This window comes from Porites lutea, chromosome 8 (assembly GCF_958299795.1).
Source record: "Porites lutea chromosome 8, jaPorLute2.1, whole genome shotgun sequence".
NCBI lineage: Eukaryota > Metazoa > Cnidaria > Anthozoa > Scleractinia > Poritidae > Porites > Porites lutea.
This window is the reverse complement of record NC_133208.1, coordinates 504,669-526,028: the sequence shown is the minus strand read 5'-3', so window position 1 is coordinate 526,028 and position 21,360 is coordinate 504,669. Positions and strand designations below refer to the sequence as shown.

General features: G+C 40.2%; 1 protein-coding gene across 2 annotated transcripts; it reads left to right on the top strand.

Annotated features, from left to right (window-relative positions):
* The first annotated feature begins 2,738 nt into the window (after window positions 1–2,738).
* Window positions 2,739–19,847, top strand: LOC140946804 (uncharacterized). Of its 2 annotated transcripts, XM_073395915.1 has the most exons (8): window positions 2,739–2,877; window positions 4,174–4,277; window positions 5,527–6,234; window positions 6,345–6,406; window positions 13,719–13,963; window positions 15,340–15,454; window positions 16,679–16,801; window positions 17,804–19,847. In XM_073395915.1, exons 4-8 carry the CDS (start codon window positions 6,400–6,402, stop codon window positions 18,280–18,282), a joined length of 969 nt encoding a protein of 322 aa, XP_073252016.1. In that variant the 5' UTR covers window positions 2,739–2,877; window positions 4,174–4,277; window positions 5,527–6,234; window positions 6,345–6,399; the 3' UTR covers window positions 18,283–19,847. The 2 variants fall into 2 exon arrangements, with proteins under 2 accessions (XP_073252016.1, XP_073252015.1); XM_073395914.1 differs by lacking the exons at window positions 5,527–6,234; window positions 6,345–6,406.
* The last annotated feature ends 1,513 nt before the right edge of the window (window positions 19,848–21,360 follow it).

The window sequence follows — 21,360 nt, the reverse complement described above, 5'->3', positions numbered from 1 at the left end:
GGCTTATTTGAGAGGGGGAGCTTATTTAATTTAGAATTGACGAGGGTATCAGTTCTCCACAAAGAACCAGAATACAAAGTGGAAAAGCTTAAGTACAAGAAGTTTTAGGTCATGCAGCTGGGGATCAGAATCAAATGCGAACTTCCAGTTGGTAAATAAACCACCGTGATTGATTAATACAGTCTATCATTTATTAGTGAAGAATAATTAAGGGGGAATGGGGGGCTTAATAGAGAGGGGGGGCTTATTAACTTTATTCACCTAAAAACGGGGGGCGGCTTATTAGAGAGAGGGGGCTTATTTGAGAGGGGGGGCTGAATAGAGGATTTACGGTAAGCACGTAGCAAAGCCTTCTTATTTACGTGAGAACATCCCTGCCCCAGTCCCCTGCTCTATAAATAACTTAGGGTAACTAATCTTCACTCTATTAAACCTGTTAAGGCATCAGAAATCGAACCCAAAACGGAAACAGAGAAGATTAGTAAAGGATAAAAACAAACACCCTCTTAATTATAGTAAGCTGGCGACAATGATTGAATCAGTGATTCAATCAATCTTTTTTTCGTAACAACAAAATATCAAAGAACAGTTGAGAAAGAGACACACAAGAAAGGCTCAAAAACGTTGCTGAGTTCATTTGAAATCTTCCCTCCAGTCGTTACGTTCGCTATATAACTTCCTAACTCTTCAAAGACTTTACTCAGGCTATCAGTGAGTAAAGTGGAATCACAATACAAAGAGCCCCTCACTAACGCCACAAGTCCTGAAACGGAGGTAAGGAAGGATTTCAACTTAACTCGGCTGCTGTGACAAAAGTTACTCAGTGATCTCTGTCAGAAAACTTGTGGCTAATTAGTAGATCACGTGGACGACGTGGGGGAGAACTCAGGAAAAGAGGAATTTAAAAGGTGTCTTATCTTGCTGATAATAAAATAATGTAAATCTTCTATTAAGCGCCCCGTGTGGCTTATTTATTTAAAGCACCTTTGAAGTTGGGGGGGGGGGGAATGAGGCGGGGCAAAATAGAGAGGGAGGGCTAGGAGCCCGTGGCAGGGCTGATTTGAGAGGGGGCACTTGCATTGGCAAAATAGGGCGATATAATGCTTTTTAAAACAACCAGAAGATGGTATCAATAATCGATCCATAAAGAACTAGAACGCAAAGTGGAAAAGCGCTAGCACATGAAGTTCGAAGTCATAGAGTGGCCGGCTCCCGGGGGGGGGGCGCTTGGGTATTTTCGGGTGGGTATGTTCCACCCGGGACTGCAAATTGGCACCCCGTTCTAAAAAAAATTTTCCCTAAAATTGATACCCCGTTCTAGAAGTCGCCCTAAAACTGATACCACGTCCTAGAAATAGGCCAATTTTTTATACTACGTTCTAAGGTGCAAAGAGTACAACAGTTTGCTTGTTAACGCATTGAACCGTATTTTTAAAAGCAATCTGTCTTTGAATAATTTCAAGTGGCTGCTTACAAAACTGGAGCATTCGTGCGTTCGAAAAATTATACCCCGTTCTAGAAAACGCCTCTGTAATGGATACCCCGTTCTAAATCAGGAGCTTCAAAATCACGACCCCGTTGGGCGGCACATACCGTATAGGTAATGTATGGGAGTACCCCCCCCCCCCCCGGGGCCGGCTCAAGTGTATAACATGCGCTTTATAATGGCTATTCAGCAAAAAGCCCCGCACCCCATTAGCGGAGAAAACCAGGGTATAAGACCAGTCCTGCCTTCTAAATGGAGCAAATTCCTCGCTAGGAGGGGCAATTTTTGTACGTAAAAACGTCACTTTTGTGCCCCGCTCACTGGGCGATACCGTACTTAAAAAATCACAAGTGTACAATGTTGATCAAAATTAATATATTTCAGGATTTTTTCACTTTTTAAATCGAACATTTACAATTAGTAAAAGCAACATTGCTGTCCATAGCTCACCGGCAGCCAAAGTTGAAAACTTGAGCAATAACTACCTTGAGGTACAGAATTGGTATTCCAAACTTCAACCTCTCCAAGCGATTTTGGTTACATTATCTCCATCCACATCAAAATTCCAGTTATTTTCCGTCCGATACAAGGTTTAATGCTTCCTTTCAAGTACCATGCCTATTCAAGATGGTGTCAAAGCTCAAAGACTAACCCCCTGTCTAAGCCCCTCCAATGGTCACCGCTCGCTGTTGAAAACCCTGACACCGTGGCAAAAGTGGCAGCCACAACCGCTGAAATATCCCGCTAATGCCCGGCATTCCCCGGGTATGGGGGTGCAGGGCTTTCTACTGACTAGTGCATAAGGGATATAAGGAAAGCAAGGTGAACAAGAGTATTTCGCGCGAAGAGCGAGACGTAGGGCGGAGGTTGAGACGAGAGGAGGGGAAAATGAAGCTGCTTGGCTGGTACAGCTAAAGATCAAGACCAACACATGAAGTCGTGATCTTCAGTTAATTAATACATTAATTAATACGTTTGGTTTTAAAGAATATGGGGGAGGGTGTGCTTTAAAGAGAGCCGGATTAGAACTTTCTTCCCCTGCAAAGAATATGGGGGAGGGTGTGCTTTAAAGAGAGCCGGATTAGAACTTTCTTCCCCTGCAAAAAAACAGGGGGGGTAGGGGGTTGGGTATTTCATTGGAGTTTCCGCTTTTTGAATCGCCAAAGCTCGCAGCCCGGAAGCCTGGACCAAGCTCGTTTCCAGTCTTTGTGGGTTTCATTGAACGCCTTGTCAATATTATGATTAAAATGGGGGTCGCGATGAAACGTGTTGAAGGCGACAAACAATTATATTTTTGCAGTGGAATGGAGAGAAGGCGCTGCGAAATATTTAAATATTATGAACTCGGCTATATATTTGAACCGAATGAAGACAATTTGGTTGACTGTGAGGTTTGTGTGATTTATGCTCCTTCATTGACGAAACAAAATAGCTTGAGAAATTTAGATTAAGCTTCTTTATTTTACTTCTTTCATTTGATTTTAAAAGCTTCAAACGCCTCCTACACTTTTTCTCTAATGAAAAGAACAAATTGGAGCCTGTAACTACTACTTTGCAGCTCAAATGGGTATGTCACGTCCTCGGGAACAAATTGGGTACTGGGAATTCGCCACGAAATTAGAATAAAAACCAATTTAATGTAAGCTTACTCTGTACCAGTTTGTCCCTTAGTCCGGTTTTACAGATATGACCTTCAAAGGCTGAGGTGCTAGTTATTTGTACATTCTTTACGTTCACCTCGTTTCGTTCGCGTTACGGGTATGTCACGTCCTCGGGAACAAATTGGGTACTGGGAATTCGCCACGAAATTAGAATAAAAACCAATTTAATGTAAGCTTACTCTGTACCAGTTTGTCCCTTAGTCCGGTTTTACAGATATGACCTTCAAAGGCTGAGGTACTAGTTATTTGTACATTCTTTACGTTCACCTCGTTTCGTTCGCGTATAAGCTCTATTTTCTGTACTATACTCAAGGGAAATCTTCTAAACTACAGTTGAACCTCTCGACAACGGCCACCTTGGGGACAGAAGGAAGTGGCTGTTTTAGAAAGGTGGCTGTTGAAGAGAGGTTGAAACAAGAGTGAATGTATGGACTGTCAGCCAAAAGAATGGCAGTTGTAGAGAGAGAGGTGGACGTTAGTGGAGGTTTGACTGTACCACATTTCATCGAAACTGAAGACTTTTTTTATAGCCAATGTGTGTCCCAAGTCTTCTTATTGTGTTACTCTGACCATGATGTAACAGTTATGGAATTGTTTCAGGCACTTTCCCAGAGGATCCAAGACACCCCCTCACACACACACACATACACACACCCTTCACTGAGGCTCTCCAATAGGGTTCTTCAGTCCTGTCACCCTGACCTAAATTTTAGTGCAATAGCATTATCCTAATGGTTAGTTTTGACATCCTGCCTTATGTGTATACTTTTGATCCCGAATCTTGTCTCCATTTTGCTTTAAGATCCCGTCTTCAAATAAGGGAAACCCTGAAAAATCCATTGGGGTTCCTTCTTTACTGGTCTAGACTACCCTCAGTATAGCAGATACTAGAGGGCAGAGGGATTGGGGGAAAAGAGACTTCTCCTTCCTGTTTATGGCCCTCCCCCCTACTCTACTCAGTTCATGCCTGCCAGAAGCTAAGATTCAACAGTTCGTTTCTCACCAATGAGTTTATTTTTGTTTCAGTGGAATGGCATTATTAGGATCTGGATAGCTTTAAGATGTTCAAATTGAAAGCATATGAGGCCAGCTCTATTTAATGTCAGGGAACTTCGTACTGGGATTTAATGGTAGGAGTATAAACCTTTCTTATTCAATTTTTTCAATCTAACTGCCAGCACATAGTGATTTATGTACTGTCTACAAATGAAGTAGTATATACACCATGTATTGGAAGCCCTTTTTCAAGAGCTTTGCAATTTATTTTCTGAGTTGATCCCTAATAGTCACTGGATGAAAACATTAATTCTAGAGAGATCATCATCATCGTAATACTGTAATTATCCTCTCGCCTTATTGGGCTTTTTTAGGGATAATGAAACGAATAATATTTAAATGGGACATGACATCATGTGGTTAAAAATTCCAACTGGTAGGAGACAAACTACAAGTGTGGCCAAGGAGTTGAACTTGGGACTGCTGAGAACAAATCCAGCTAGCAGTCAGGGCGGGACTTAAACCCGGGGTCTCCAAAATTACAAGTCCAGCACTCTAACTGCTCAGCCACACTGCATCCTATAGTGATCAAGATAACCTTAGAAAACATATCAATTCAAGGTATCATTGAAGTCTTTTTATGAATGAGGTTTACTCCTGAGGCCAGTTACACAAACTTAAGCTCAAACATAACTGATGATCTATGTCGAAAAGGAGTGTAATTTACTACTCACTAGGCTTGGTACATGAAAAGATTAGCATCTAACTCGAACTGCGAATCAAAGCCGGTGCTATAAAAAAGACAGTTAACTTCCATGGTATGGGTCTGAACCGGGGCTAACTTGAATTCAAAAGTGTCTACCGGTGCTCACAATGTAGTAATTGACATGACTTGATCAGTATTGTAAACTCCCGTTATTGAGGGACGCCCTCGGGTCCGCGGGTTAATTTGCTTTGTTAATGAACTGTCGAGTGATATCGAGGGTCCGTTGTGACGGAATGTGGAAACTTAAACTCGCATTAGAACTAAGAAGGTTAATGCATTTCACCATTTTTTCATTTTTCAAGAAGAAAATGGTGGCTTATTCAGGGCAGCTAACCAGACAGATGACGCGTGTCATTTCTCTCATGCGTCAATGTACTGAAGGCGATGATGTGAGACGGAATCAGTAAATAAATTTCACCGTCTCTAACTTTTTAAAGATTGCTCTTGATGTCCATGATAACGAGAGTTAGTGCTAGAGTACCGAAGATTTAGATAAAATTCTTATGTCTGAACCGAGGTTGTTCCCGGCTTAAGTCTTTTTGCCGGGACGTTTTATGTTGTACACGGGTTATGTAATTCTCCCGCCTTTGTTTGTCACGATTATTTGTGTATTTCAGACCAGCCGGACCTGTAATTAGCCCTAGCGCGTAGGATATTATACGAGACAGACGAAAAGGTGGAATTTTTTTTACGGCATTCGTAAATCATATTAGCGTACACTTTGTGGAGAAACTTGTGGAGCTTGGTTCGCGGCAACGAACGTGATTCGTGCAGGTCGTCTGTCAGTCAGTCTGAGAGGAGGATTTAAGATTTAAACCATGGATCAAGCCAGACGTTGTTCACGCATCTCTCAAGTGTCGCTTTTGTCAGAAAATATTGTTTTAGTTTATAAACAAAACCTAGAATATATCCTAAGTCAGCTAACTTTCACTTATTGAGCAAGCCAAATGCAGACCTCGTAGTTAGCTGCGTATCCCTCTGAAACAATTCGCCGTTCTATTCCACGTACAGCGTGAAAGCACATCACGTCTCCCAGGCGTTGCCGTGTTCTTATTGGTGGAAAGACGCCATGGCCGCGTCGCTTTTTGTCATGCTGAGTCTAACAGCCAATCATATAGCGGGATTGTTTTCAATACCATCACGTAGAAGTGTAAACAGAGTAAACAATTCTGGTTTTATGATCACGTATCCCTTGTGCTATGGGTCAAAGTCAAACATCAAACTCTCAGTTTAGCTTTGAAACTCTGCGCTTCTTCAGCTCAAATTGTGTTCATTCCGAGTTTGCATCACAAGAAAGCGGGATTCAAGTCTATAAAACTAATCTCGTAAGTATGATTCCATGTGTTTTGGAAACTTTTCACTTCAGAGTTGTTTTTGGATTTTCTGCATCAGACGGATAGCGTGCATGTTGAGTTGAATTTCCTTTTTGTTTTAGAGGGACAATATATATACCAGCTCAGAGAGCATATCGTGCTGCGTATTGCTTTGGAATGAAAGGTGCGTGTTTATCTTAGAAATGACTTGTCTTTGTCAGAGAGTGAAGAGAGTGAAGAGTGAAGATAAAGGAATGAGCCCTTGTATTTAAAGATTGCCTTACTAAAACTTACTCCAAATATTTCCGTCTACGCGTTGACAAAGTAAAACGCTAATAACTAGTTGCGATTTATAAAGCGAACATGTTGGTTATCCACAACAGGGACAATGAATCATACCAAGTCTGTAAAAGTAGATGAAATTAGTGAATAACAAAAATAGCCCGAAACGAAAACAATCTCATACTAAAATAAGATCTTTGGATTGCTATCTTTATAATCACCCACATTTGCGGCTAAATATAAATAACAAATTCAATTCTCTCTGCCAGGTGAATCAATTTGAACAGTGAAATTCAAGAGCAGTTTTACTAAAACTCCATCTTCAGCTAGTGGCTATACTTGAGCTAGATGCGAGAAGCTGAGTGTTTTTACGAAAACCGCACCGAGTGTGTCTGAGATACATAGTTTAATAGTAGCTATTTTGCGACTTTATACAAATACTGTGAGTTTATTGCGTGAGTGTTGGAGCACTGGCTGTGAGATTTGTTCAATTATTCTTATACAAAAAGCGTCATTTGCCTGTCTACAGGCTTCGTCACCATTTACTGCTAACTGAAAATACTGTTGCTGTAGAGAACGTTTTTTAATAGTCATCAGAAAAATAAATCATTTGTTCAGGTCGTACGTACATGTAATCAGGAAAGGCTACATTTTGTTCTGTGATATAGGCTTTTTACGAATTAATCGTCAGTCGTTATGTATTTCTAGAGAGTGTTTAAGTGATGTCGTCGCCCAAGGAATATGTCCTTGACACTCGTTGTTCTTCAAATTCAAACGATGCTCACGAAGTAAAAATACGCTCTTACCAAACCTTGGATCAACGAGACTGCCAAACACTTTTTACCCAAGGAATGGAACAGCTGATCAGCCTCGTTGCGCGGGTAGTCTTTCCACGATACTGCTGGATTCTTGCCGCTTTGTCCGTGTTCGCTATCCTTGCAGCCATTAAATGGAACTTGTGGATATTCGCTGTTTACATATTTGCTTGCGTGGCTATTCTTGCTTTATTGTATGTCGACATCTACTTTGAGTGCTGGAAATTCATCAATTGCTGTCTGGCTTCGGACTTGAAGGACATTGACAAGACTTACATGGCTACTGATGAGTGTCACATGTGGGTGGCAGAGTGGGGTGGAAATGTAGTTGGAATGGTGGGACTCGTTCATAATGAGAGCCACAATCCAGGAGTCGCTGAACTGCAGAGAATGTCTGTATCGCCTGTCTGTAGACGAATGGGAATTGCCAGGAAACTGCTCGATGAACTGCTCCAACACGCCAAGAGACAAGGCTTTAAGAAAATCGTCTTGACAACAACCAGTGCACAAACACCTGCAATTCGACTTTACAAAAAGTATGGCTTTAAACTCATGGCTGTCTTTCCGTATCCTCAGAGGATTCTTGCAGATCTTGAATACACTTGCTTTGACTTTCAGCTGTGAAAAGATATAGCGGCCAGTCGTGCAAGCTCGTACTGCAGACGTAGTGCTACCTGTTGCCCGGAAAAATCAGGGTAAAGGCTTCCAGACTTGACACAATTGAAGGACTGTAGAACAGTTATCACAAAGAATTAGCGGGTAAAGTAAGATACCGAGATGAAAGCTCCTTTTTCATTAAGCCGCTCGTTGCTGGGCTGTTTGTCGGTTACCCACACTTAATTTGTGAGTGTCTTTTGTCTTTTCCGAGTGTTAGCTCTAAACCTGTGGACTATTATAAAAGAAAGGAAGTTTGCAAATGGTAGATTCAAACAACAAATAGATAATAAGATAATATTAAGATAAGAAAGTTTATTTAAGTGTCAAATTTGATAGCAGTTACAAAACACGTATTAGGGTCACTCTCCTAAAAACGTATAGAATATGAATATCAAAATCTACAAATGAAAGTACATGTTAACAGAAATTACTTAGTACATAAACTAGTACGTATGTAATAATTGGCATTGTAAATAGGTTCGACTGAGGATATGTCGAAAAAAGTGTATTGCAGGTGATGCATAGAATGCTTTCCATAGATCTGTCATCAGTTGGATATATATAGAGAAAGATCAAGTGTTCGAAATTAGGACTTGAACAAGTGTTTGAAATTGCGGCTTGATCAAGTGTTCGAAATTTCGACTTGACTTCGGAAAGGAACTTTAATCGTGATAAAGCTCACAATTTAAAGTTTCAGTTGAAATATTCTGTTTTGAAAAGCGTAGCGACAAAATTTGTGATTGTTATCTCTTCACGATATTTTGTCCTACACATCTTTACTTTGTCATTTAAAAATAGTAGGTGACGGTTTTTTTTCTGATAGTTCGGGTGAGCGTTTTATCACAGACATGATCGTCCACCTGTAAATTTAACAACAGTCTTTCATCTTTTTGTAACTAAGATCTAAAAGATGAAACAACGATATAAGACTCCTTAGATACAGCATCCGGCGCTGTGAAATTAAATGCTGTTTAAAAGGTAGCCTGTTAAAGCTGGAGTCACCGTGCTTGTTTTTGCCCTGTGTGCTTGTAATTCTGTGTGTTTTTCCTAGTTGCGTGCGAAATGTTCGAAACTTGAACAACCACCAAAAATTCTTATCATGCAGCAAAAACTATGAATCTTACTAAAACCTAAAACCCGTTTGTTTGTTTGGGCTATAATTTCTCAGTAAAATGACTTCAAATTACCTGATCTTAAAAAGTGGAGAGAGGTGGACAGTTTTAACATTATCTTATACTCTTCTGTCACTGCAAAGGGGGCTTTCGACGTCATTCATATCTAAAAATTTACAACTTCTACTATCCAGATTGTTTTCTCTTTAAGACGTATTTGTTGTTTAGCCATAACGAGTGAAAAACGCAAATAAAAAAGGGGTCACCGTTCTCGTTTCATCGCAAAAAGACTACAAAGGGACAAGTTCGGCTTCAAGTAATCATTTTGCGCGAAGGGACTGGTGCGAGTTCCAAGACAAACACCTTTTTAGCCGGGTAGAATTATCAAAATCGCTATTAAAAGCATTTTGGACCACAAAATGGCCCTTTTTACCTCTCTTTAGGCGACTGGTGAAAATTATTTCAAGCCTTGAAATTGCAGTGCTATGCGCAGCAGGTGTATGAACAAGGGAGTTATAGGCTGCTTTTGCGATTCTCTCTTAACCTTCGTTATATGCACCTTGTACTTTTTTTACATTTACATTAAATTACCTCTTTATACTATTGGTAAATTTACATGTATTCTCATAACGCTGGGTATTGCCCTAAGGCAGATATGGCTGCACGGAACTGCAAGGCGCGCAGAACAATCATTTATTTTATGAGAAAAGGATACAGACGGTGGCCAGCACGCTGGGGATCCTAAAGACTGGTTTTCACTTGCGATGGAGTCGGAGTCGGAGTCGTAAAAGCGGATATGACATAGTGAAAATCAAAAATCGGAGTCATAAGCGCGACCGAATTGAAGTCAGAAGAATCAGAACGTTTCCATTTTCATCTGCCTCTGCTTATGACTCCGTTTTTCAGTTTTTGATCCAGTGAAAACCAGATTGTCGGAGTCGGAAGCAAAAGGGGAAGTATAAACCAATCACAATTCACGTTGCCACGCTTTATGATTGGTTTGGTTCGTCTGCTTCTGCCTCAGTGCCACCCCGACGATCCAGTTTTCACTTGATCGTAAACGACGGAGTCGTAGGCGGAATCAGAACGCTGTTTTCACCAGATGGTAAAGTGGTACGCTTCTTACAATTACGACTCAGACCCCGACTCTGTCGGTCGCTAGGGGAAAACAGCCATCCTATGTGCTAATTTGATAACATACGTATTTCTGCATAAAAAGCAGCGCTAAAGAAAATTCTGGACCGTTGTCAATTTTTTTCAGGCTTTCTTTTTTCGCAACTAAGTTGCGTGTATAACAGCGACGATTTTTCACGTATGGAAATTAATATTTTCTTTAATTAAAAGTTACTTCGACTGAAACATTTTCCCCACACCAACAAAGGACTATGATCGCAGGCTACCTATAACATCTTGTTTTCTTGTCTGCTTGATAAAACTTACTGAATAATTGATAGTGTACACAGCCATTTGTTTCCACTACACGTCTTCCTTTTTGACAGTGACAGAATAGATTACTTTTACTCAAGTAACAAATACACTGAGTGAGAGCCTTTGAAGTTAGGTAGACCGAAATAATTGACACGGAATATGAAATTCTACTACATGATTTCTTGCGTCATAATCTTGTATAAAAGCATGGCCACGTTTGTCAGAAGTCATTCTTGTAATGAGGTTATGTTTAAGAACCTTTTTTTCTGATGCTCTTGGAACGCTAACAGTTAGCCAAATTTTGCAGAACTTTAACAGCGGAGGGATATTTTGCGCATTAAACAGAATTGCGGTTTAGTTGATAAAATTCAGCCGTGCTGCAGTTGTCGAAATAAATACAACCCTATTATTTCTCCACTCTGTTCCTTGTTTTGGTATATTCTTTTTCGTAGTGAGTTCAGCACTCTAACTTACTAGAATACAAGCTCTATTCTTAAACGTTTAAGTAACCGGTCTGTTATTTACTAAAGAGAGTTCACGTAATGTTTTGTTTCCTAGTCAGTTGTTTTTCCATTTATAGTAAACTTTTTTTTAAAAAAAAAAATTAACATATCTGAGTGCCTAAAAAGTCGCTTGGCATTAAGTAAGGGACGTAAGACGCTTAGTTAATTAACCAGCACTGAGTTTAAAATGTTAGAAGCTGCAACTGCTAACAGCTAGATATCCCAGGTCTTGTTTTTTACTTTGAGTATCACCACCAGCTGGACACTCAGCTGGACTTATTTGAAACAAGTCAAATGCGACTCCATGGTGGAGAGTGTTTAGTCTTGACTGTCACGTCCTGTGAATTTTAAATGAAGGGAAGTTGACCTCCAACAGTGCAATATTTAGCTTGATTCATGGCATTCAGATTTAGACTGTGTTTGAATTATTTACCATGACTGTGTTTGAATTATTTTCGCTGATGTTATCGCATTTATTATAGATGGTAAGACGTTTCCCATGGAGGTACGTTCTTTCATTTGAAACATTTTGCGAAATCAGAGTTCTTTGGATTAGGTCATTTTACCAAGTCAATTTTCGTCGACAAAGTCAACGTATTTGGAGAGAGCCAAGAACCTACTTGGTTTCCGAAATTGTAGAAACAAATCTACCTCACTACTATGCTTAACTATGAAGAAAGACAAAACAAAAAAAATCGTTAACTGATGGCAACTTGTGAGATTTATAATGGTTATTGAACTGAGTGGAGTGCAGTTTGACCTGAAATCATACGCGTGATTTCAAGTATGATTTCAAACCAAAACTGCACGACACGAAGTTCAATTTCCACTTTAAGTAGCCGGTTTGATGAAAAGCGGAAACAAAAAGGCTTTTACATCTCATTTTGTATTCAAAACAGGAATGATGCGATATAGTATCCACGGTAATCCACAGTCCGCAATCCACCATCCAAAATTCAGAATCATTCACCGCAGTGCACAGCAGTTACTTGCAGTAGAAAGCCTTTAGTGTGAATTATCAACCTCAACTTTATTTTTTACTCTGTTTACGGGGTGTTACTAAGTACTAACAATTATTTGAAAATATATTATTACACAAGTGCTTCTTTACCCTGGGTACCAGAGGTCATTTTTGCGTGCGGTGGAAGGCCGAAGTCACGAGCGGTGAAGGTACGTGCACAGTGGTCAAAGAAGCGACAGCTTTCGAGCTGGCCGCTGTCAGGTTAGCGGTAGAAATCATAAGGGTCCAAGATTTATAAATATGGTAATGGGCATTACAGTTAAAGTTACATACTAAGTTTACATAATATAGATTTAGGTTATCAGGAACAGGCTTGATTTGTACTTGACAGAGGTAACATATGATGAACAAAAATAAGCTTTATTGCCTTTTAAACACAGCTAATATGCAAGACGTCGCTTAGCGAAAATTGAAAAAATTATAATGGGGAACCATCAGAATTTTTATCGATAGGCTGTTACAGGTGGAGAGGGATGGTGGGGGGAGGTAGTGAGTGTTTGAGGTGGAGACTGAGTGAGAGTAGTCTGTGTACAGATCCCCCTCCCCTCAGGAAAAATGCGTGTAGTTGTCAATGTGATGATTTTCAGGTTGCCTGCTATTTATTCACCCTAAAACCAATCCAAATCCCTTATTTACATGATGTAGTGATCTACGAGTAACAGCTAATCAAATTGTATTTTCCACACATTCCGGGAAAAATCACGTGGCCTCCATACACGATTAGCAACGGTGAATCACAAACCCGCCCGGGACTCCAAATTGGCACCCCGTTCAAGAAAAAAGTTGCCCTAAAATTGATACCCCGTTCTAGAAATGGGCCAATTTTTTATACCCCGTTATAGAATTCGCCCTAAAAGTAACTGATACCCTGTTCTAGAAATGGGCCAATTTTTTATACTCCGTTCTAGGGTGCAACAAGAGTACAACGGTTTGCTTGTTAACGCATTAAATCGTATTTTTAAAAGCAATCTGTCCTTGAATACTTTCAAATGGCTGCTTACAAAAGTGGAGCTTTCGTGCGTTCGAAATATTATACCCCGTTCTAGAAAAAGCTTCTGAAATGGATACGCCGTTCTAAATCAGGAGCTTCAAAATCACGACCCCTTTGGACGGCACATACACGTATAGGTAATGTATGGGAGTACCCCTCCCCCCCCCCCGGGATCATAGACGCCCCTTCTCTTAAACATTGTTTCTTTTATCTTACAATGATAATCTGTATTGCCAGATGCTAAGATGTCAAAGTGATCCCATTTAATGTTATGTCCGGTGGCAGTGATATGGTCAGCAATAGCTAAAGGGTGATCATTTTTTGTTAGGGTCTTGAAGTGATGGGACTTGAAATGTTCAGCCTTAGGAAGACCGAACACTTCAAGTCTCTTCAAGACCTTAAGCCAGCTTTTAATGTCAACATCAACTGTGAAAAGCTGATGCTCTATTAGCTCTTGCCTTTTGTATTAATTACTGTTAAGAATTTTTAAAATTCTTAACCTCATTTCCAGACAAGTTGTAATTTTTGAATTTATGGTCTCGTCATTTTCTTCAATGGTCACTTAAGATCACTTTTGAAAATGTATGTTGAATAGCGTACGAAACGTCAAGTATATAAAAAATGCGAACACGCGGTTTGTGTTTTATTTTTAACCACATATTTCTTTCTGATCTCTTTTCAAACAAGATAACTGCAGAAACATAAAATTTTTTGGCCACATTGAGGGTCAAGCTCTTGTTGATCACGTGATCTCCTCTCTGCTGGTGACAAGTGGTGATATCTGTCAAATTCGATGTTATTTTGTCCACGATTGCGTATCTTGTAACCTGGGGATAAGTGAGACTGGTGATCTTTATATTTGCGAGTTAAACAATTCTACGGATCAAGCACTTTTACAAAGAAGGGAAAAGTACACATATCATGAGACCCAGGTTAGTGTTAAAACATTTCAGCTGTCGTATATGTAGTAGATTGTTTTTTCTTCCTATTTCTCACCCGATGCATTAACTTACCAGAAACAAAAATTTTCAAACTCAGAGCGAAAGACGTTTGAAAAAATTTGGATATTTTGTTCTAATCCCTCAACTTCATCAGAGATGTTACAGAAAAGTTGTTATAAGAGATGATGTAAATGGACGGTAGGTCCAGTCTCCCTCGTCCCTAATAAGAGAGGGTTTTCTTTGTTTGATGGTTTTATGGCAATGGCCTCTTAGCACGGCGCTTGATGCAATTGATTGGGTGATTTTTGTCATTTTAAACTTCAGTATTGTATGGGTTGATGCAGAAACTCTTATAAGTTTCTGGTTGATGTTATGACCCCGTTGCCCGTCAGCGCTCGAAAATTGATTAGTTTTTCTTTGCTCCGAGTACAAAGGGATCTGGTGATCTCACCAATGTAGTTGTCAGGGCATTGTTCGCTTTTATTAACTACTTCAACTCCTTTTTATTATTTTGTGCCTACTTTTATTATTCGCTCTCTTACGTTATTCACCATTTAAGCTCAAAAAGAACGCACAAAGGTTTTCACAGTGTTCTATAGTTAAATTGTGTATTGCACTGTTCTGCTTATCGAAGGAGGATGAAGTGAACGATGAAGCTACATACGCAGTATTACAACATCGATATTTTCTGCAAATCTATGTATTTTTCCTCTCATTATCCTTTTTTACATGGAAGATTGGGCTTTTAGTCAGGGACCCGAGCTGGAACAGGCCTTATTCAAATTCAAGACGCTTATTAATTTGCCGTTTTGTTATTTGTTCAGGATACCACGTGATCTTTAGTATTTGGACCCACCACCCCAGGGGAAGCTTGTGTTGTTTTTAGGGACCCTCTCCACACTACATAAAGATGACAACCTCGTCCCCAGGGCTTTTCCCTCAGATAATGGGATAAGGCCAGGGGACGAGGTTGAAAGGATAGCTTCTCATTTCCAATCACCCCTCCCTCTAACACTAACAGAAAAGAATAATAGGATTTAAATGCCCCAGTGCAGTTGGTCTGACAATGTAAAGTTCATCCTTACAAAATATTTCAGTTTAATCTCATATTCTCGTGCCCAAAATTTGTCCCGTCAGAGCTCCCAGATAAGTGATGTCTTGTAGAGCTCTTCACCCAAGTCATTTGCCGGAGTCGCGAGAAATCACGCGAGAGAAGCCCGCGAAACGAGACGCGAGTGCGTTCTGTCGCGGCTTGCTTCTCCCCCATAAATGGAGGGTTTGCTAGCAGGCTAGATGGGACCATGTTAGGATCCTCCCTGTCCTTGCTCAGTGCACTGACTTGTATTCACTACTTTGCTTGACTTTAGAACAGCTGTAGCTCACGCCCCTGTTTAAATAATGGCAAGTGTCAGCATGGATTCACTGCCAAAACATTTCGATGTTTATGTCCAGTTGGTTTTGAGGGAGAGCTTTGCGAAAAAGGTTAGCATAAATTTGTTTTGTTATTTCAAAGATTTCTAGGAAAAAACCCTGCAAAATCATAACAAGAAAATGTACTAACTGACATAGATACAAGGGTCTCTCCGTTTTGGGGATATTAGTATACCACCCAACCAGTATCTGAAGTGTTATGTGTTACGACGTGGGCTCCTATCATCATAACGTCTTATAATTCACATGGGGAATAGCTTGAGTGCGAATTCGAAAAGCGTTTGTATTACAGTAAAATGACTGTTTTTTTGGAAGATGGACATACTTGACTACAACGTATTTTCCATCAGCATTTCAAAAAAAATAGTAATAATAATGATTCCGTACCCGTTTATATACCATTTTTGACGGAATAGGTACCATTAAATAATAATACCCCTTTAACATAGTTCTTTAATAACAAATCGCTTAAACAGGAAGTCTTGTTGACATTTTCGTAATACGTTTTTAAAATACTGAATCGTCCTTCGAGCTCTACGCTTCCTGGTTATCTCATTCCATAACTGAGCGCGGAAGATAAATCTTTATCAACGGGACCTGTTCATTTAAACACTGAACGCGGACAAACCATCCTGTTGGAAAAAATTTAATTTGACGTTTTGCTCAAATGAACTGAAGAGACAAAACAATAGAAGATATACAGCAACGAACCATTCGACTTTCAAACAGGCGTTTGCATTGGCTTTTCACTATTTTACTAACTGATGTACCTAAAAGGTAAAAGAGTGCTGCTGCTGTTAGTTCAGACAATTATATTGAACAACTTGCATCAAATGTAACATAAACAGAGCAACAATTAGCCTCCCCGCAGACGTCCTTTGGTGTTCGTTTGTCACGCATTCATTTCTCCCCCACGGATGACAAACGAACCCCAAAGGACGTCTGCGGGGAGGCTAAGCAACAATATGATATGAGAAGTTTAAAAAATGAAATGAAAAGCAAACGTCCTAGTCTGAACTACTAAATAGAAAAGGTTTATCGTCACTTGTGAATCAACACCTCGCGAAAATAGTCTGTATAGTCTTCAATGTCATTAACAACACATCCACCAAAGAGCATTAAAGATCTGATGAAACCCAAAAACAATAAATACGATCTTAAGTCAAATGGCATTTTAAAGGGGACAATGGCCAACACTTCACGTGACTTGACTTAGGTTCCTCTTGGATACGTGTTTTAATAACGGTACATGTTATATCTACGCCTTCTTTTTAGATATAGACGAGTGCACCGCTGGAACCCATAACTGTTCAGAAAATGCCTGGTGCAGTAACACCGTAGGCTCATTCAATTGCACTCGTTGTGGCGGCTTTGTTGGAGATGGAGTGAACTGCACAGGTAGTAAGGAGAAGATTTACTTGAAATGAATTTTAACGCTCTCCCTGACCTTAACTGACACCTTAATATTAATCTTTGGACTGTGGGTATTTTCCAGAAATATACCGGGTTGAATACTCCAGGGACTGCGGTATGAGATATTTGTACAAACGTTTTCCTGATTCAAGGAATTCGTGAATTGTCTCAACAGTTGGGAATTCTGAGTATTGGTATTAGTAAAGCTACACGCAAACGGATGGAACAACTCCCAGCTTTGTTGGGAGTTGTTGCGTTCGTGTTGGCAGTGGTATGCAAACGGATGCAACAATTCCCAACAATGTTGGGAGCTACAGTGCATCGTGGGAGGGATAAAAGCCATAAGACTTTAGAGAGCATGTGTAATGCACGTACGTGGCACCAGCAATGTTGGGAGAGCTGTGCAAACGGATCCAACATTATTGCGCACGCCTCGGCGATCACGGAACACAAGAAATGTTGGGAGTTGTTGGCTCAAAAAGTTTGACAAGGTTCAAATTTTGCGTAACAACTCGCAACAACAAACAACAACATGCAACAGGCCGGTGTGCAAACGGACGGAACAACAATGCTTGGCGTTGTTGGCTAACAATGTTACGTCGGTTTGCACGGGGCCTTTAAGTAAAATACCGGGTACTTAATTAACGTACTAGGTTACACGTTCTAAAACATACTTGTACAAATAGAGACTTTCGATGATGATAAACTAGTCTACGGATCACGAGCCGTCCTCTCAAACACGACTGGGCAGGTTACGCTACCTGAAAACGTTTAGAAGGCAAAATTTGACCCCAGCTGAGAGGGTTAACCGGTCTGGCAGACCACCTGTCGTGTAAACCTGATCATATTAAAATAAGAGACGGATTTTATCGACCGGCAGGTTTTACTCCACCTAAGCGGGTTATCTTACCTACCCAGGGTCCCCCTCGTCCATGTAAACAGGCCCTAACCTGAACCTCAAGCTGTAATCGTTTTACTTATTTTCAGCATACTGCGGTATTCTGTTTGATTTCGAAAACGGATTGTCATGCTGGACATTGACTGGCAATGCATTCAACAATCAGCCAACATACGGCGATAATTCATTAGAGAGAGGCAGAGGACCTGCCAACCACAAAGGGAATTGGTGGATTGGCGGCTTCGAGAATCGGCCCAGTCCCTCTCATCAGGCTGGTGCAACCCAAAGCGATGTTCCCCAAGGCACGATGACGTCTCACTGTTTTTGGATTAATGGAAATTCTCTTCGGTTCCTTATTGGAGGAAGTTGTTTCGTAAACGAGATTCGTGCTGAGCTTATTGTTGACGGAAATGTGGTTTTTCGGGAAACTGGGGATTGTAGTGAATCCATGACAGAGAAAAGCTGGAATGTATCTGGTTTTGTTGGTAGAATGGCTCAGTTGCGTTTGGTTGACAATTCCTCAGCCCACTGGGGTCACATTAATTTTGATCATTTAATTTGCCAGTGAAAACTAAACCACGCATAGTGGCTTTCGTTGGGGTGTAGAGGGTTTTTTTAATACGATTTTGAACATCATGACTCATCAAACTGGCCAATAAATGGTGCTGCATTTTTAAAAAAATCAGCCAACATACGTACGGTAAACTGCCGCTTATATTCCCTTGGCTTATACATCTTCGTAAGGGTTTTACGAGGGCTTATATCCGATGGGGTATATAACCGGAGTAGAGAAAAACCCTTCGAAACAAACTCTTGCAATGCTTTCAAACGTTATAATAATCGGAATTCAAAATAAGAATGAAAAGCTATAAGAGGGGGGCTTATATAAGGGAAGGGCTTATAAGCGGATGTATTTTTATGTTTACAGATTGATGGACCTGCTACTTGGGGGCTAATCAGTGGGGAGCTTATAACTGCGGGGACGTATACGTCAGGGGCTTATAACTGGGGGGACGTAAATGTGGGGGGCCTTATAACTGGGGTACAAACATTAACCACAAAGGACGTAGTACGATCAGCATTGCAGTATTCTGCTTGCAGAATTTAATATGTCTATTATAACTGGGGGACGTATATGTGGGCGGCTTATAACTGGGGGGACGTATATTTGCGGGGCTTATAAGAGGCAGTTATAAGTGGAATGGTATCCGCCATGAACTTTATGAGCCACGAAGCATTTTATGTACTAACAATGAATCCGGGGGGATACTCAACAACATTTTATACGGGAAGGCTCCTCCCGTTCGTTTAACTTTTTACCCTTTTACATACCATTTTTGTCAGAAAAGGTTCCCCTCTCTTATACCTTTTATTGACAAATGGAAACCCTTTCACATACCTAGTTTAGAACTTTGCATTCCTTTTAACTGCCGTAAATACACCGTTTTTTAATATGAATAAATCACTAAGCCAGTAGGTTCTCTTCTCTCAAATCCCTTAAATTCGTCTGTGTCAGCCCTTTTTGGGTCTTTTACAGACCAAAATGACACGATTAATTTCCCCACCCCTTCATATACTTTAACAAACGAAATCTCTGCCCTTTCGTATACCTGAGCCTCAAAAAAGGATCCCTTTCGGGCGGAACTACTTGCAATGAATCGTGCTTTTAAAAAGGAGTTAAAACCCATGAGACGAACCAAACGCTAATTTGGGTCGATCTATAAAGTTAAGATCATCCGTTGGTTCAGACGTCGAACTTAGGATGCGTCAAACCCATCGATTGAATCAGACCAAAAAGCAATTATAATAAATTTTCTCCAGAACCAGCCCTAACTAAACATCTTTAAACAAATTCAGTTTTAATTTATTAGTTTAGTTCGTAGCTGTTTGTGCCTAGTGAAGATCAACGTTTGTCCCGGAGACGACCTTCAGACCTTCTATCCGTTTGAATCAGACGGATGGAACGTGTTGGACGATCCATAACTCATTCAGACGAACTTAACTGAGCTCGAAAACGTTTCGTGAACTTAACCAAGTTAGTTCGTCTCATGAAAAATTCGACGTTTGGCGTGGGGCTTAGTTACAAATTTATCGCTTTCTCTTTGTTATGTAAATCATGGTGCTGATATTAAGTCAGGGCCTGTTTACATGGAGTGGGGGACCCCGGTCTAGTGGGGTTGTTTTCTTTTGTTTTCACGCTCTGGAGGACACAAAACAAAAGAAACCAACCCCACTAGACCGGGGTCCCCCACTCCATGTAAACAGGGTCTTACACATTTTATCAAAAGCCACCTTGTTCCACCTGTTTGTTTGATTAACAACTATCCTTTTCCAAGATCATTTTACAGAGATCGTATAACCATCACTGAAGACTCTGTCGTTTGGGTAATGGACAATAAAAAAACATTTAAGGCTAGAAATGTCCTGGGTCTTTTGTTAAAGAATTTGGCGAATGTGACATTTAAAATGTATAGCTGAAAAACCACTCTGTCAGTGTGTTTTGGTGTATTTCCACTTTAAGGTGTCTGCAGTGACTTAGTATAGTTTATTTCTCTATATTTTAGTTCCTCAATAGCCGAAGAATACTGTCAATGTACCCATGTAAACGAGATATAACTGCTAAAATGACTATAAAACGATGCAAAATTGTACAAAATTTGCCGGTGCAAATACCTTAACAAGAACCTCTCCTCTGTAAGTAAACCTTTTTACCTGTTCACAGATATGAGGCACTCGCAAAAACAACAGTTAAGGTTGTCTGTTTGGACTTAAAAACAAGCATTGGGTGTCAGATAAGCGTGTTTCTACTGGGAACTGTTCTAAACGGTATCAACCATACATGTAACTCGTCTTTTTCACCGCTGGCAGATACTAAATAACTTAATGAAGTGCATTCACTGTCATAGCTGCTCTGGTGTTTTGTTCACAATTATAAAATAAATCCTTTTCGAACTTAGTTGCTTCACTACAGCGAACCTCTATATAACGAAGTCGTCGGTATAATGAAATATGAGTAAAAGGACCTCGATTTAACGAAACCTCGGGTACTTAACATTTACACAAATCATTCGGCTGGAAATATTTTTATGCATGAAATTTAAACTATTGAGTTTTACTTACGGCGGCGAACGCACCGCCACAAAGCTAATATCCAAATAACCTGCTGAAAATTGCATCGCTAGTATCACAACCCATGTTTTCTGAAGCTTTCCAAACGGAATGGAGCGAACCATTTGATTTGCCAACCTAAATTCCCGGGTTTTTCCATATAAATGGCAATTGAGTAACCCTCGTTTTTTACTGTTTAGCAAACATTTTCAGTCTCTTGGTCCTTCGTTATATGCAGATTGCACTGTATTGAATTCTGTGGCAGCTTAGCGGAGCATTAGTGATTGCAATACTAATTAACTTTGAAAATTAGCCACTAATTGAGAGAGCACTGTGTAAATATCGCTGAACGAACAACGGTATAACGTCAGTGGAGGTTGTGTTCATCACAAATTGCCTTGTTTAGTCTATCACTCAAAATAGTTTACCTGATAAGGAGAACAAACATTGCATACGCCAAATTTTCAACCGTGATACACAACAGATTATCAAGGCACTTGACTAATTAAAATTTCCTGTTTGAATTTTAAATAAGAGG

Excerpts from the sequence above, each read along its gene's own strand:
- LOC140946804 (XM_073395914.1), top strand. The coding sequence starts at position 4,247 with ATGTCAGGGAACTTCGTACTGGGATTTAATG. Across the intron at positions 4,278-13,718 it reads CTTCGTACTGGGATTTAATG|ATAACTGCAGAAACATAAAA; the intron begins GTAGGAGTATAA and ends TTTTCAAACAAG. Across the intron at positions 16,802-17,803 it reads AGATGGAGTGAACTGCACAG|CATACTGCGGTATTCTGTTT; the intron begins GTAGTAAGGAGA and ends ACTTATTTTCAG.